We start from the raw sequence: 17,110 nt of genomic DNA on the forward strand, positions 1-17,110 counted from the left end.
CACACAGCTGCTTCCTGCCAGGCAGAGTCAGGCTGCTTTACTTGACAAGCGGGACACTCCGGAGCAAGCTAGTCTCTGGTTCAAGTCCACAGGTGCTGCCCCGAAGTCTGAGAGCATTCCATGACTGCCCTGCCACCCCACCCACCCACACTTGGCGGAAACCGGTGTTTCAACAAATGACAAGTGTACGACTTAAAGTTTACCAGTTGATACCCAAAAAGTGTTGAACGCTGTTGGCGCGGGTCACCACATATATCTCTTAAGTGGAGCAAAGAGCAAAAAATGTTTCAAAGTTTGAGTATTTATTAGTTTTTAAATAAAGAGAAGTACTATTTTAACGTCACATCTTGGCTACGTTTCAACATAGGCAATGCCACAAAGAGTACCAAGTTCCCACGCTAAGCCAGGAGTCAGTTCCCTCTCACCCCCCCTTGCTGAAGGCTCTTTCCGAGACCCTTTACTTCCCAACTAAACACCACAACTGGCAGATGAGTTCAGCACAAAACCTGTATGAAACAGTGACAGGAGCCTGAAGCAAGCCAGGGGTCACAGCGGCCCCTCTACAGATGGCCTTCCACACTGGGCACTGAGCACGCTCTGGGTGAGCCCCTGGCGCATGCTCAGGCCTCGGTGGGGCCTCTCAGCACAGGGACGGCACTGCACAGGATGGCTGCGGAGCATGGGGCCATATCCAGGCCAGCGTGGAGTAAGGCATACAAGGGTAGGAGAGGCCATGTCAGCAATAAATAGCATTACGGGAAAATTCCCAGGCAGCAGGGCAGACGCGGTGCCTGACGGCCCAGTCTCTGGGACAGTGAAGGTGTCCAGTTTAAAGCTGACTGTGGGCATAGAGGGCAGAGTTCAGTTTTTGTCACTGCTTCTCCAGGCTTGGTAACAGAAAAGAAAACAGGTTCCCTTCTGTTTTCCTTGGCATGGGAACAGCCTAGACAAGGCCAGGGTCCCAGGAGCGTGAGGAAGGTGGCTAAGCCTGCCATAGCTGGGAATGGAGGACAGGGAAGCCTGCTTACTTACTCACTAGCGTTGAAACAAACATGTAAAGGGGGGAAGGGGTTAAACCCAGAAATATCTGGAATAAAAAAAATGAAAAAAGAAAAAACAAAACTTGAAAAACTGAACAGTTAAGACCCTCTTTCTAAGCCACTTATTTACATACCGTATGTCAGAATATAATGCGTGGACAAATGCATCCTGAGGGGAACGTGGCCAACCTACGGGACTCAACAGCACGTTACAGGACAGATTCTTAGAAAGGTTCATCTCACATGGATTTCTTTTAATGGAAAAAAAAAATCAGAGAAAATATCTGGCCAGGCTGGGATGAGGCAAATGGGCACGCTTCAGAACCCAAGGGGAGAGTGGGTTCCCTCTCTCGGAGGGCAGGGTGAGCAAGGGAGGAACGGAGCATGCAGGAAAGTACTCAGGAGTTACACCCCAGTCCCCACCCTCAGGAAAAAGAGAAAAAGTTCCCACCATGCCACACCCCACCCGCCTCACTCCACATCCCACAGCGGCACCTCAGTGTACCCTCTCCACTGCCCACCATGGTGAAAGGAGGCGTAGGAAGGTGAGGGGGTGGTGAGGAGAGCCACAGTTCAGTCTGGTTTCCCCTCTCCTGCTCTGACAGGAAGTCTGCAGTCATCTGATGCCTGACATGGAGCTGGAGTACGTGGCGGTGGCCACAACAGGGGTGCCATTGTTGGCGGAGTAGCCTTGCCGCAGCGTCTCAAAGTAGGACGCCTGCACAGGCTTGTGACACTGCAGCACCTTTATGGCCTCTTCTATTGTAAACCACTCTCTCTTCCTTCCTGCGGGGAGAAGAGGGAAGAACTGAGCACAGGCAGAAGCACTGAGGACCATCCCGAGAGCAGGCAGCAGGCTCTGTGGCCACTGCGGGGCCTGTGACCCTAGCACTCTGGAAGGCAGGAGGATCAGGAGCTGAAGGTCATCCTTGGTTACACAGGGAACCCAAGGCCAGCCTGGGCTACAAGAGAGCCTGCCTCAGCCCACACCCCAGAGCAGTGCTTCTCAGCGTGCTTTGTTCCTTACAGAAGCAAAGCCAGACTCCACATGGTTCCAATATTTTGCAGAGCCCACTGCAGTGCCCGGCTGGTCTGGGGCCCCAGATTAAAGACTGCTCACAGCAGCTTCTCCAGGGCTCTGAGCACCATCGGCCTGCATCTCCAAGGCAGGTCCATCCTCCTCACCTTTGGCAAACATTAACCAGCGTCAACTGCCAGGGTCATGGAGGCTGACTTATAACCTGCTATCCTTTTATTAGCCTGGTACACTGGGTCCGAGCGCTGAACTGACTCCACAGTGCTCTCTGACTCCGCACTCATGCAGTGGCACGCTTCTACGACACAGACGCCACACATGCTCATTTAGAAAAAGAAAATACAGGGCTGGAGAGACGGCACAGAGGTTAAGAGCACCTGCTGCTCTTCTAGAGGTCCTGAGCTCAATTCCCAGCAACCACATGGTGGCTCACAACCATCTATAATGAGATCTGGCGCCCTCTTCTGGCCTGCATGCAGACAGAACATTGTATACATAAAAATAAATAAATTATTATTTTAAAAGAAAAAACAACAACAACAACAACAAAAAAAAACATGAAACCTAACAAATCACTACTTTGAGTCAACTTTTATTAAAATTCATGTTTTGTTTTATTTTTTGAGACAGGTTTCTCTGTGTAGCCCTGGCTGTCTGGAACTTGCTGTGTGGACCAGGCTGGCCTTGAACTCAGATTGTCCTGCCTCTGCCTCCCGAGTGCTGGGACTAAAGGTGCACACTACCATGACCGGCTTGTGTTGCTCATATAAACACCCTCTTCTAGCTCTCTGGGAAGCACAATATGACTGCTTCAGACTGGAGAAGCAGAGCCGGAGTGAGCTCAGTGATGGACACTGTCCTCTCAACAGTACAGAAAAGCAGGTAATACAGCCAGCAGGGCCAGCAGCAAGGCCATCAAGTCAGCATGCTAGACTCCAAGCAGATCACTGGCTCCAATGAACTGGGGAGCCTCGGTCAAGTCACAAACCCTCATGCTCCATGTCCTCATCTGTAAGATGGAGAGTGAATAGGCCTGACTTCCTAATCTGCTTTGAGGATTAATTACAGGAAGCTGTGAGCCACCACATGGACTCTGGAATCTGGCCTACGTCCTCTGGAAGAATAGCCATGACCATTAACCTCCAGCCACCAAGGGGTAAATTTTTTTAATTAGAGTTGGTTCTTTTAAATTTTGTATTGTTTCTTAAGTAAATTTTTGTATTATAAAAATGAAACTTGGGGATTAAGAGACAGGTCAGTGGTTCTAGCCATCCCTCCAGAGGACCTGCCTTCAGCTACTAGCGCCCATGGTGGCCCACGACTCTCCTTAACTCTGGTTTGAGGGCATCTCTTCTGGTTCTGTGGGCATTAGACATGTATGAGGTGCACAGACATACACACAGACATGACATCCATAAACATAAAAAGGGAGAAATATTTAAAGAGAAAGCCTGATTTAAGAGTGAGGCCCCAGCCGGGCAGTGATGCACACCTTTAATCCCAACACTCGGGAGGCAGAGGCAGGAGGATCTCTGTGAGTTCGAGGCCAGCCTGGTCTACAGAGTGAGCTCCAGGACAGCCAAGGCTACACAGAGAAACCCTGTCTCAAAAAAATAAAAACAGTAACAGCAAAAGAGCTAGGCCCCAAGCCATGTATCAGACCACACTGCTGGCATTTAACCATTCCCTTATCAGGGATGCCGATAGCCTGCCATTTCAGCATTTATAAATAATGGCATTTTAAAATTTATATCTATCTTGGCACATATGTCTATATATAGACAGGTTGCATGTGTGTAGACAGGACCTGGGCCTTAATGTGTAATGGGCAAATGCTCTAGCACCAAGCTAAAACCTCAGGCTCTAAGAAAAGACACAGCTTGGTCCCGCTGTTTGCTTTAACCCCCAGGGGGGCTTCCAGCTCTGCCACTGCAGAGCTTCCCACAACACAGCTGGCCCCTCCAGAGCACGGAGAAAAGAACCAGAACGTCTGCATAGGGTCAGAGCTTTGCCACAGAAGCACAGTGCTAGCCTTAGCCCCTAGCTCTGTGGAGCCCGGCTGTCCTGAACTCACTTTGTAGACCAGAGACAAATGCAGCTCTGATCACTGTGATCTACATTTCAGACCCACATTTTCACCAGCAGAGGCAATGGGGAGCTGGGTGGGCTGGGGCTTGCTGCCCCTTCAGCACTCCGGAGGCTAGGCAGGAGTCGAGAGCAGCCACGTGAGACACAGTGACGAGGCTCAGGGGCTCAGTTCTTGCGCTTTAGATGCTCTCACTGGAATTAACACTGAATAATGCTGAGAAGCAAGGAAAGGCTAGTCTGGGCACTAAAAAGCAAGGGAACCCTAAAAACCAGGTGTGGCTCCTGCCAAGCTGAGTGACAAGGACAGACAGGTACAAAACATAAACATCTTTATCTGAAAAGTATAGCAGTAGAGCCATTTTGGGGAGGATGCGATTTTATCTTAGAAATATTTCTACTTTTTGTGGCCCTATTCCCAGCCCCAGCTTCTTATTAGACCTCCATATACTAATGTCCTAGGCGTTAGTATGTGTGTGCTGGCTTACCCAGCATACCTCACAGCATCGCTCCTAGCCAGCTCCTGGCTGGGCACGACTGAGGGAGCTGCCCCATGCCCTGTGGGGACTCACCAATGTTCACCGAGTCTTCCCAGTCTTCCAGCACCTCTGTGACAATAAGTACGTACACGTACGTCCTGTGCTTCCTCTCCTGGTTCTGAAGGGCAGAGAGAACAGGGAGAGGTTCTCCTTAGTGGGCTAAGATGCTTCAACATACAATCCCATGCACCGCCCAGGGAGCCTGGACATGATGCCCTCTGCTTCTGCCGCTTGCCCAAAGGGGTTTCCACCAGAATAGAGAGGGCACGCCCTTTGGACAGATTTCTTCTCTTTTTAAATATGTGTGTGCATATGCCCATGAAGCCCAGAGAAAGGTGTCTGATCTTCTGGAGCTGGACTTAGAGGTAGGTGTGGGTCCTCTGTGAAAACGGCAAATGCTTTCTTTTATTTCTGAGACAGGGTCTCACTGTGCAGCCTTCACTGTCCTAGAACCTGCTGTGTACACCACTCTGCCCGTGAACTCAGGGAGACCCTCCTTCCTCTGTCTCCCAGTGCTGGGACTACAGGTGTGTGCCAACATGCCCAGCCGGCAAGCACTCTTAATAGACTCTTCAGGTCCAAGCTTTACACTCTTTTCCTTCTTTCGCTAATCACAATGTCACAAGAATATGGTGCCTTGGAGGAAAGGGAGTGCACAGACTGTGGGTATGCACCACTATCATCAAAGTGAGTTGAGTAAGGCCTGTGTACTTTCTCCCTACTGACCTCTACACTTCCATTTCTTATTTCCTAAAACCTCCTTTTACATCTTCTCTTCCTGTCTACTCTCACCTTGGAAGAGCAGGAGGAATGGCAGGAAGGGCATAAACTACATTTCTGGGGCCAGAGTTTAACTCCAGAACCCACGTAATAAGAAGCTGGGCACAGAGGTTAAGCCTGGAATCTCAGCACTGGGGTAGGAGAGCGGGGGGGGGGGGGGTCTCTGGGACCAACCTAGCCCATCTGGTTAGCCCCAGGCCTGCATCCTGACTCCACTAATCCTGCGCCTCTCTGTTCCCAGTTCTTTTTTTGGGGGGTGGGGGAAGGGGTGTTGGTTTTCCGAGACAGGGTTTTTCTGTGTAGCGTTGACTGTCCTGTACTTGCTTTGTAGAGCAGGCTGGCCTTGAACTCACAGCAATCTGCCTGCCTCTGCCTCCTGAGTGCTGAGACTACAGACGTGAGCCAGTATGCCTGGCTCTGTTCCCATTTTTTATCTCCTGAAACCTCCTTTTACACGCACTCTTCCGGTCTTTATTCTACTTTCCTCTCACCTTGGAAGAGGAGGGTAGCATGGCAGTAAGAGGCCCTTTCTCAAAAAATGAGGTAGATGGCTTCTAAGGAACGACACGTGAAGCTGTCCTCGGGGCTCCAGCCATGTACGTGAATCCATATAAACACAAAACAAAAAAAGCCGAGGCTGGGTGGGACAGTGTATGTTTTTAATCCCAGCACTGAGGAAGCAGAGGCAGGTGGATCTCTGTGAGTTTGAGGCCAGTGTAATCTACAGAGCAAGTCCAGAACAGCCATAGCTATTACACAAAGAAAACCTATCTGGAAAGAAAGAAGAAAGAAGAAAAAGAAAAGCAGAGAATGTTAGTCTACTGTGCTGCCCGTTCTGACATTCAGGGAGACACACAGGCCCCTTCCAAGATCAGGACAACATGGCTATTAATGAGTCTTAGAACAAAGGGAACAGACGTAACAGACTTACCTCAAAAATTCCAACTAATCTTCCCAATGTCCCTTTTACTCCAGCCTGAAAGGAGGAAGAATGAACACAGTGAGTTGCCACGTTGCCCAGAGCTTTCCCATAGTCTTGTAAATAGGGGTGTGGGGGCTGCAGGGATGGCTCAGTGTCTAAGAGCACGGGCTGCTCTTCCAGAAGACCTTTTTGGGGCCCAGCACCCATGTCTGGTGACTTACAACTGCCTGGAACTCCAGCTCCAGGGGATGTCACAACCAGAGTGGTCGCAGGAGAGTCCCTTCATGTCTCTCCACTCTTTCTCACTCCTGAAGAGTTTGCCAAACAGTTGACTCATGAAGGCCAGTGAAGATATACCAAAAACATTTTGATAATTCATTTATTCACCATGCCACAATTACATGCTGAGCCAGGAAACAAGGTGAATGACAGAGGGACAGCAATGCCCGGGTTGGGGTACAAACATGGTCCAAGACAGACAGCAAAATGTGAACTGATATGTCCTTGGCTGCCTGTGTACAAGAGGCCGCAACAGAGTCCAGAAGCCTCAGGACCCAGCAAACAGCCAGGCAATGAAACACCACCACACGCTTCTCCTAGTGACGGGCATCTGATGGACGCTAACAAAGTGATGCAGAGCGCATGCAGCATGCTCTTTATTTTTGTTGTTGTTTTTCTTTTTTGATTGTTTTTCGAGACAGGGTTTCTGTGTAGCCCTGGCTGTCCTGGACTCACTTTGTAGACCAGCCTGGGCTCGAACTCAGTGATCCGCCTACTTCTGCCTCGACCACCCAACACCGCTTCCATACTCTTAATACACACTCTTTCTGTCCAAGGCCCTTCTGATTGCTGTTTGGGTTCATGAGCAATGAACATTTCACTTCATTCCAATTCACTGGCTTTCCCAAGTCCAGAGCAGTTTCCACTTCTAACTCTTCTTCCACTATGTTACTTTGGTTTCCACATCTCCCACCTCTTTATACAGTTGTTTATTCACTTAAAACTTTTTAATTTATGTCTATATGGTGTGTGTGTGTGTGTGTGTGTGTGTGTGTGTTGTGCGTGTGTGTGTGGTGTGTTCTGGGAACCAAACTCGGGTCTTCTGGAAGACCTTGCATGCTTAACTGTTGAGCCCGCTCTCTAGGCGTGTTTTCTAAAATTCTTAAGAGAAACAAAAAAAAGACTGATTTTTAAAGGACTAGATTAGATTCCAGCCTGGCGATGGTGGCACGCCTGTAATCCCAGCACTCAGGAGGCAGAGGCAGGCAGATCTCTGTGAGTTCCAGGCCAGCCTGGTCTACACAGTTCCACAACAGCAAGCTCCACCTAGGGAGACCCTGTCTCAACAAAACAAACAAAACAACAAGATTCCTGGGTGACTTGTATTTTGAAATTAACCTGTTAACTGTCTCAAGTCTATTCTTTTCTATCCATTCACCTATGGTGGCTTTTGGTATTCTTGTGTTATACAAACTGCTTCTCTTGCATTTCCAACAAAGATTTTTCTTCCAAGTCAGCTATTTCATGAGCTAGCCAGGGAATGGCCTGAACAAAGCTGTGCTCTTGGCAAGCCTAACTAGAAAGCCAACTCATTCTCTGCCTTGCTCCCAGGCAGCCTGAACACAAGCCACAGGCCTCTACCTTGGGTAGGGGAACTACAGAAGCCATCACTTGATGTGCGGTGTGCTCTCCCCAGCGGCCACCATCTGTTAATATACACTTTTCTTCAAGTCAAAAACTTAGCAATGGGAATGAGCTCCAAATTAAAAGTACAAACCAACCTGTGATCTTTAAAAAAGGCCTGTTTACTATTTTTATGTACATGAACACTTGCCTGCATGTCTTTGCAGCACGTGCAGTGCCTAGTGCCTGCAGGTCAGAAGAGGGGTCAGCTCTGATGGAGTTACAGTACAGACTCTTGTGAGCTGCCAAGCAGGCGCTGGGAAGCTGAAACACGCTCCTCTGCAAGCCCAACACGGCTCTTAACTACCAAGCCACCGCTCTAGCCCCTCAACTTACAATTTTGACAAGGCAAACAGTAACTTTTTAAGTCAGGGACTCATTTAGCCCATGCAGGCTGGCCCTGTATAGCTGAGATAACCTTGAACTCTGACCCTCCTGCCTCCACCTCCCACATGCTGGGGTCATAGGCATGATCCTCTAGCTTGTGTGTCGAGGAGATGGGACCCAGAGTCTCAGGCATGCTAGAAAAGCACTCATCAGCAGGGTCAGCTCTGAATGTAACCACAGTAATTTCTGCATTGGGCAACAACAGGAATGGCTCGCTTTGTCAGGAGCAGTTGGAAATCACAGAAAAGCATCTTTCAGAATGACACAGATGTTCTTGTAAGTGTAGTACAGCTCAAAAAGTGCTGTCACTGCATAGAAAAATCCTCACTTTAATCTTCAACTTATAAAAGTTAACAGTTTATTTCTCCCTTTACTTTACTTTTAAACTAGTGGGGCATAGTACGCCCACCACCAATTCTCCAATTAAAAGCAGAGCTACAGCAGGCATGCTGGCTCAGGCCATTAATCCCAGCACTGAGGGGCAGAGGCAGGCAGATCTAGCTCTTGAGCTTGAGGCCAGCCAGGGATACACGGTGTGACCTTGTCTCAAACAAGCAAGCAAACCCAAACAAATAAGAACACAGAAACACTCTCCTATTTACCAGCTTTAAAAGCTGGAACTTAGTTTCTTAGAGGAAATTCCCTTAAAGAAATGTCAGAGGCCAGGCACAGTGACCCATGCCTGGAATTCCAGCACTTAGGAGACTGAGGCAGGAGGATTATCTTGAGTTTGAGGACAACCTGGGTCACCCTGCCAAAAAACAGCAACAACAACGAAGACAAGAAAAAGGAGGGCTGAAGGGCTTCTTGGTATGTGTAGCAGGAGGACTGGGTGTGATCCCTAGCAACACACACAGCAGTGCAGACAGCCAGACAGCAGTGCGGACAGCCAGACTGCAGTGCAGACAGCCAGACTGCGGTACGGACAGACAGACTGCGGTGCAGCCGGAGGCTGGCGGAGGAGGGCTCTTCACGGCAGGATCCTCTGGAACCACTCCTATCCGTTAGCTCATGTTTTCAGTTCCCAGAGGGCAACTCTCAACTGCGCAGTCTCGAGGGCTGCCGCAGTGTGAATGCGGGTATTTTTACCACCCACATGACCTCGATGCAGGTTGGGACAGGCGCCAAAGCAGCATCTGGCAGCACCTGCCTCGGGCATCTGACTTGGACGTGTGCAAATTCAGTTCCATCAGTGCACACTTGATCCATCATCTTTAGGTCAAACTCTGATCCAGAAGGAGTCTCTAGTAAATGACACTCTTCACACTGGTAGGGCTCTGCCCTCCATCACCCACGACAAGAGAGCACAGAGAGAGTGCAGAATGCTGGTCCAACATGTGGCGGCCTGAAGTTTAATTCTCAATAGTGCAAAAGCAGCCAAGTGTGAGCCCACCAAACAAGGACACTGTGTCCATTCTAGTATTTTCTACCTAGTGAGCAAAATCGACTATTTGTTATTATTATTACTTGTTTGAGGCAGGTTCTTTCTATTAATCTGTCTGTGCTGAAACTAACTCACAGAGATCATCCTGCCTCTGTCTCAGTGCTGGGATCAAAGGCTTGCACCATCACACCCAACTTGAAAACCCTTTAAAAAAAAAAAAAAAGACACAAAACAAAAGAAACTTGTGTCTGTTTCTGCTTGAGGAAGAACTGTTCAGAGCCCTGAGTCTGAAAAGGCCATGTGGCTACACAACCCAGGCGAGGCAGTGGCGGGCCACGCAGGCCTAGTGCCACAAGGAGTCCTGCTTTAGCACCCAGGTGGACCAGCTCTTCCCAAATGGCTCTTTCCCTCACGGTAGGTGTCTGGCAGGCACAGATGGCACCCTACTTGCAGGAACACCCCTCACTACCAGGGCACCCAGATTCTGTCCAATTGTACAATGTGGCTCAACTGGGGAAGGTATGCCTGAGCATAGTACGCAGCGAGCATGGGCTCAGGGGTGCTTCATGGGACCCAATTCGGGTCAAAAGTTCCTAGGAGGATATCTCTTGGGGACTTGTGGGGAAGATTTCCTACCCAATAGACAGAGTGGACAAAAAGAAACACTATACTTCTGGCCCGTCCAGCAGGGACCTGAAACCTGGAGCTACTGCAGTTACCTTGTGACCCTAAAGTGAAGGCCAAAACCACCAGTGAGACACCAACATAAAGCTGTGACCGAAGCTGCTGACGCTCAAGTGGCCAACCTTGGACTGGAGAAGACAGGGTGGAAGTGAGCTCTAGCAAGGAGCGCTTTCCCCGTGCTGAAAAGCCCCTTCTTCCTTCATTCAAGGGCAGCTAGTTTTCTGTGGGAGATTAAGGACGGTGTGCTGAAGCTCCCTGTACATGCAGAAAGCTCAGTCCCAGGAGGAGCCCCTGGGGCCAGCTCTAATGTAAGGGCCGGCAGGAGGACACCCACAAACAGTGTGTGGTCATCAAACACTCGACACAGGACAAGGACCACACTGAGGGTACCTAGAAATGGAGGAAGGCCAGCAGAGGCCAGCAGAAACAATCCACAAGGTTTTTACTTAAAACTAAGTATTTTCAACAGCAAAAGGGAGAACAGGGCTAGAGAGAGAGCTCAGATGTTAGAAGCACATCGGCTTTTACAGAGGACCTAGGTTTGCTTCTCGCACCCACAGCAGGAAGCTCACTACTACTTCCAACTCCAGTTTTAAGGGGTCACGTGCCTCCTCGTCCCCATAGGTACTCATATGGCACACACACACATTCATGTAGGGACATACACATTAACAAAACAAAACAAAACTCTTTTTTAAATAAGGAAAATTTCACTGGGCAAAGGGCTCACACTTTTATTCCGAGGACTCATGGCGGCAGAGGCAGGCAGATCTCTGAGAGTTTGAGGTCAGCCTGGTCTACAAAGGATGCCCAAGGCTACACAGGAAAACCCCACCTCCAAAAAAGGGACATTAGTAAAATATTTCTATTGCCACTAGCTAGCCATTATCAAATATTAACATGTAATTTGGTACCTTAAAAATATATTTCTTTTTAAATTTATTTATTTTATATATATTTGGTGTTTGGCATGCATATATGTCTGTGTGAGTGAGTCAGATCCACTGGAATTTGAGTTACAGACCAGAAAGCTGTGAGCTGCCATGTGGGTGCTGGGAATTGAACTCTGGAAGAGCAGCCAATACTCTTCACCTCTGAGCCATCTCTCCAGCCCCCACATTTATATTTCTTATTTATTTTGTGCATATGCACAAGCCACAACACGTGTGAAGGTCAGAGGACAACTTTGGGAGTAAGTTCTCTTCTTCCATGTGCATCAGAAGGTTAAACACAGCTGTCAGACTTGACAGCCTTTGTGCCTGCAGCCATCTTGCAGGCCCCAGAAATAATAATATTATTGTTGTTGTTAAAACTACCATAGCCAGGTGTGGTTACACAGGCCTTTAACCTCAGCACTCAGGGAGGCAGAGGCAAGTGGATCTCTGAATTAGAGGCCAGCCTGGTCTACAGAGTGAGTCCAGGACAGTCAAGGCTACACAGAGAAATCTGTCTTAAACAAACAAACAACAAAACCCAGCAACAAGCCTCTGGTACGCCTGCCCCTCTGCTGTAAGGAGCCCTGACAGGGCACCCACTGCCCTGTTCACTGCCCCTCTTTCTGCTCAGGCTTATACCTGCTTTTCACAGCATATGGCATTTTCTACAGGTTTCTCTGTAACAACAACAAAACAAAACAAAAACAAAAACAATGACTCCCCTCATTGGACAGTTTTGGCTATGCTGATGCAGACAGCTCTAGTAAATTTGACTGACCTGTTCAACTTAGCTGTTTTAGGAAATTACCACTGTTTAGCCCCATAATAAAGATAATGTAAGGGGCTGGAGAGATAGTTGAATAGTTATGAGCACTGGCTGTTCTTGCAGAGGACCCAGGTTCGATTCGCAGCACCTACATGGTGGTTCACAACCATCAATAACTCCAGTTTCAAGGGGACCCAAGACCCATTCCTGGCCTCTGCATATAATTCACAAACGTGATGCATTTACATACATGTGGGGAAAAGAAATAACAAAATCTAAACACAAAAGCCACTGTCCCAGGGCCTTGTGTCCACATGGTCATGGGGTTGCTGCAGCACTGAGAGGCAGACCTGTCCATCATCCTGGATGCTATTAGCGGTCTTCATCACAGCAGAGCAGCTGCAGCTCGGCTCCATCCCAGCTCTCCCTGGGCCCAGGGCCTCTGAGGGACTTGGGCAGGGAGCTGCTCCTGTCCTCCCCTGTGACTTAACTCTGGCTGACAGACTGTATGGGGAGTGGCCTGATGGCCCCACACTGAGGCTGCAAGGGCTCTCCACTCTTCTTCGTGGGACCCTGCGGGGATGTGATGATGCCTTTTCTAGCTGCCCGAAGGACAGAGGACCACAGCTTCTCGGGCCTATAGCTTGCTAGTCTCTAACCTGGAGAGGGAGACGGGATCAAAGCTAACAGCACAAGTGAGCAGGCCACTGACTGGGAGTATTGTGTGACGGCACTTGAAGCACCCCCTCCCGTGGGCTGCCGTCACTTCTGTCCTCCTCCACACTCAGTGCTCACTGTTGGCTAATCCCTACTCCCTCCCTACTCAGTCAAGAGAAGTGAAGTTACATCACAGCACTTTTCATTTTCTTTGCTTGGTGGTTCTGCAAGATCTTGTGCCCCTTGGGAGCCCTTAACCGCAGGGCTGGCTAGAGCCTAGCCCTTGACTTTTTTGAGTCAGGGGCTTGCCAAGTAGTTGAGGCCGTCTTCGAGTTCATAATCCTCGAAGCTCTACCTCCCTGGTTCTGGGATCACAAGTTAAAACCACACACTTTCTTGTACATTCAAGGAAAAGCTGGGTTTTGTTAGTGTGGTGCTGGGGACTGAACCGGGGCTCCGTGTATGTGAAAAGCACCGTGTGATACCACTCTGCCAAGCTGCCCTTGAACTTGTTCTGAGTAAAGGATGACCCTGGGCCCCTGGCCCCTTGCCTTCACTTCCCAAATGGCTGGAGTTGTGTACTCCCATGTCTGCTCGGCATTCATGCTCTGGTGTGAGAATCCAGTATTCTTTCCAGATGCTTGTGGCTTTTAAATTTATGTTATTATTAGTGTGTGCATGACACGGCAGCACATGAAGGTCAAAGGACACCGCTGTGGAGTCAGTTCTCTTCTTCTACCAGATTTTATTATCTTGAGACAGGGTTTCTCTGAAACCCTGGACTATCCTGGAACTCACTCTGTCGACCAGGCTGGTCTCAAACTCCGAGATCCCCCTGCCTCTGTCTCCCCATTGCTGGGGTTAAAGGTGTGCGCCACCACACCTGGCTCTCTCCTTCTACCTTTATGGGAGCTCCTGAGTTTAAATTCAGGTTTGCCCACTGTTTTCGCTTTGAGAGAGGATCTTGTTTGCTCAGAATAGCTTAGAGGCCAGGATCTTCCCACAGGCCTCAGTGAGACGCTTTCCAGGACACAAGGTGGAGAGCTGAGGAACCACCGACAGCCCCGAATGCACACACATTTGTGCGCACCATGCAGGTCTCTATAGGACGGGCTACAAGTGGAGACTCTAAATTTACTTGCTGTGTAGTAAGCTCTGCTAGGCAGCTTGCCTCTGTAACTTCAGTGAGCTAAAGCTGCTAACACTGCTTTCCAGGCAGAGCATGTGTCCAAGCCCAGTGTCCTGCCCATGGAGGCTCTGCCGTTAGTGTCTGCTGAAGTCACTGGGAACCCACGCACACCCTTCCTGATGCCTCAAGGTCCTTCCTGGAATGTGGAGCTGGATGGCAAAGCAAACACAAGTGTTCTGGAAGGCTCTGCTGGACTCATTTCATTTAACAGGAGACTGGCTGTTGTCCCAGTAATTCAACTCTACTCAACAGGGTCCAACACAAGCTAGTCCTAACACAGCACAATACTCCCAAAAGCAGATCCTAATCTCCGTACTTAGCTACTGAATTAACTGCTCACCAATGGGTAGCATTCAATTATGTGTGAGAAGCTGAGTAAAAAGACAGCTTTTCTGTCCTTTTACATTTAGCTTTTGATACAGAGTTCTGGGATAGCCCAGGATAACTGTGACCTCCTGACCCTCCTGCCTCACCTTCCTGAAGGCTAGGAATCCAGGGTGAGTCACCTTTCTCAGCTCATATATCATTTCACTTCTGTTTTGGTTGGCTGGTTGGTTTTGGTGTTTTGTACAAGGTCTATGTGGCTCTGGCTGTTGTGGACCTTGCTGTGTGAACTAGGCTGACCTCAAACTCACAGATATCCACCTACCTTTGCTTACAGAATGCAAGTATGAAAGCCATGTGCCACCATACCTGGCTATTTCAGCTGTAAAATGGCTGGACGATAATTTGGATAGTTATTTACACTGAAAGTGTGCTACTGAAAGTATAATACCTTTAAATTAGGCCAATTCCTTTAGTAACGTCCTTGGACTGAAGACCTACTGGCAATGTCCGGCAACTAGCAAAATGAATGTATTTAGAAACTCATCCTCCCTGTAACTGGGAGGCAGGGGAAGAGTTAAGTACTGACAGCAGCAAAAAAGCCCTGATTAGTACCTTAGGTGCTTAGAGTGAAGGAACAAAGGGAAGTGACAGGCTGTGACAGGGCTGGAGAGACACTTGCTGCTCTTGCACTGTTGCTGTTTGTTTGTCTGGAGACAAAGGGCTTATCTGGCTCACAGGTCACAGCCCATCACCAAAGGCCAGGGCAGGAACCCAGGCAGCTCTTTTTACCTGCGTGACCACCTTTTCACCCCAACAGTTTCTCACAAACCACACACACACACACACACACACACACACACACACACTGAATAAAGGCTGTTGGAGGAACAGGCAGGGGAAGGTAGAAGGATGCCCACTGGCCATGCAAGTGGCAGCCCTGAGCGGGCAGGTAAGGTGAAAGAAAGCTGTGTTACCCAGGAAGAAAGGAGAACAAAGAGGCAAGGCACTCAAGCTCAGGATATTCAGGGCAAAGTGGAGAGGAGGAGGAGGAGAAGATGATGATAATAACACAATATTTACACAACTATATAATAATAGTAATTAATAATATTTAGGCAAGAGCTTACGTAGCGCTGGCTCACCTGCAACTCACTCTGTAGACCAGGGCGGCCTCGAACTCACAGAGATACATCTGCCTCTACCTCTTGTGTATGGGAATGAAAGGTGTGTGCTGTCATGCCCAGCATAGCTTTCCACATTTTTACTTGTGTGTGTGCGCGTGTGCGCGCGTGTATGTGCACCACAGCATACGTGTTGGGTCAGGACGACCTGCATGAGTTGTTTTCTCTTCCTGCCATTTGACTCCAAGGGCTAGAACTCCGGTTGCGGCCTTGCAAGCAGGTGCCCTACCTGCTGAGCCACCTTGCTGGCCTTCCACCTCCTCTCTTACGTGTTTTTAATGAACTTCCAGTTTGCTTCTGTAGCTGATATTTGAGAAGCCTTGAGAAGGCGACGGTGGAGAAGAAAGGCTACAGCAGGCAAAAATTCACAGAGAAGAAAACAGACCAAAATGCTACTGGTAGTATAAAAAAATTTATTTTCTTTTTACTTTTCTGTTTCCAAATGTCCACATTAAAAACAAATGCTTGGGGGCTGGAGGGATGGCTCAGAAGTTAAGAACAATGGCTGTTGTTCCAAAGGTCCTGAGTTTAATTCCCAGCAACCACATGGTGGCTCATAACCATCTATAATGAAATCTGGTGCCCTCTGCTGGTATACAGGCACAAATGCAGGCAGAACACTATATGAATAATAATTAATAAATCTGTAACAGACAAACACACACACACACACAAATACTAGGTGGGGCCTAGTGGCACTTGCCTTTAAACCTGAACTTGGAAGGGAGAGGCAGGTGGGTTTCTGTGGAGCCCTATGAAGGGGGGCTATATACAGAGACCCTGTCTCAAAAAATAAAACCAACAACAACAAATTGGCTGGGTGTGGTGGTATACACCTTTAGCCCAGCACTCAAGAGGCAAAGACAGGCAGATCTCCGTGAATTCAGGGTCAGCCTGATCTACCATAGATGCTACCAGGCTAGCCGGTATACAAATTAGCCCGTCTACAAACACTGGGGCTGGAGAGCACTTGCTGCTCTTGCAGAAGACACAAGGCCAGATCTCAGCACTCATATTAAGACAGCTTACAGCTGCCTCTACCTCTAGCTGCAGGGGATCCAACACCCTCTTCTGCCCTGCACAAGCACCTGCATACACGCGGCACACAGTCACAAATACAAGTAAGTAATAAATCTCTTAAAGTACAAATGCTACCAAAGTAGATACTACAAGGTGATGTTGTGAAATGTTCACACGCTCAGCTGCAAAGTCACAATCTTCCACAAAATGCAGTCACCAAGCTGCAAACCCAGGAGGTGCAGACAGCACGCAGACAGCAGGAGGAAACCAGCAGTCATCAGACGTGTGCTAAGCTCAAATGGAAAGCAGATGTGACAACTGCAGAAGACAGGCCAGCACCAACATAGCACAGATTCTGTGTGTGGGTACACGCATGCACATGTATGCAGGGCATGTGGGTGGTGGTCGGGGAGCAACAGCCAGCGTTCTCAATCACTCTCACTCTGTTTTTTGAGACAGGGTCTCTCAGGGATTCCAGAACTCGCAGACTGGCTA

General features: G+C 48.9%; 1 protein-coding gene across 2 annotated transcripts in view; it reads right to left on the bottom strand.

The window, feature by feature from the left end:
• Positions 1 to 285: 285 nt before the first annotated feature.
• Nudt3 (nudix hydrolase 3) overlaps positions 286 to 17,110 on the bottom strand; it is a 57,410-nt gene continuing 40,585 nt past the window's right edge. For both annotated transcript variants that reach the window (XM_021630045.2, XM_021630052.2), the window contains exons 3-5: positions 6,412 to 6,456; positions 4,734 to 4,818; positions 286 to 1,826 (exon numbers count right to left, since the gene is read on the bottom strand). In XM_021630045.2, the coding sequence (XP_021485720.1) occupies positions 1,657 to 1,826; positions 4,734 to 4,818; positions 6,412 to 6,456 (300 nt within the window). In that variant the 3' untranslated portion in view covers positions 286 to 1,656. The remainder of the gene's footprint in view (positions 1,827 to 4,733; positions 4,819 to 6,411; positions 6,457 to 17,110) is intronic.

The sequence above is a fragment of the Meriones unguiculatus genome, chromosome 16, assembly GCF_030254825.1.
Source record: "Meriones unguiculatus strain TT.TT164.6M chromosome 16, Bangor_MerUng_6.1, whole genome shotgun sequence".
Lineage (NCBI taxonomy): Eukaryota > Metazoa > Chordata > Mammalia > Rodentia > Muridae > Meriones > Meriones unguiculatus.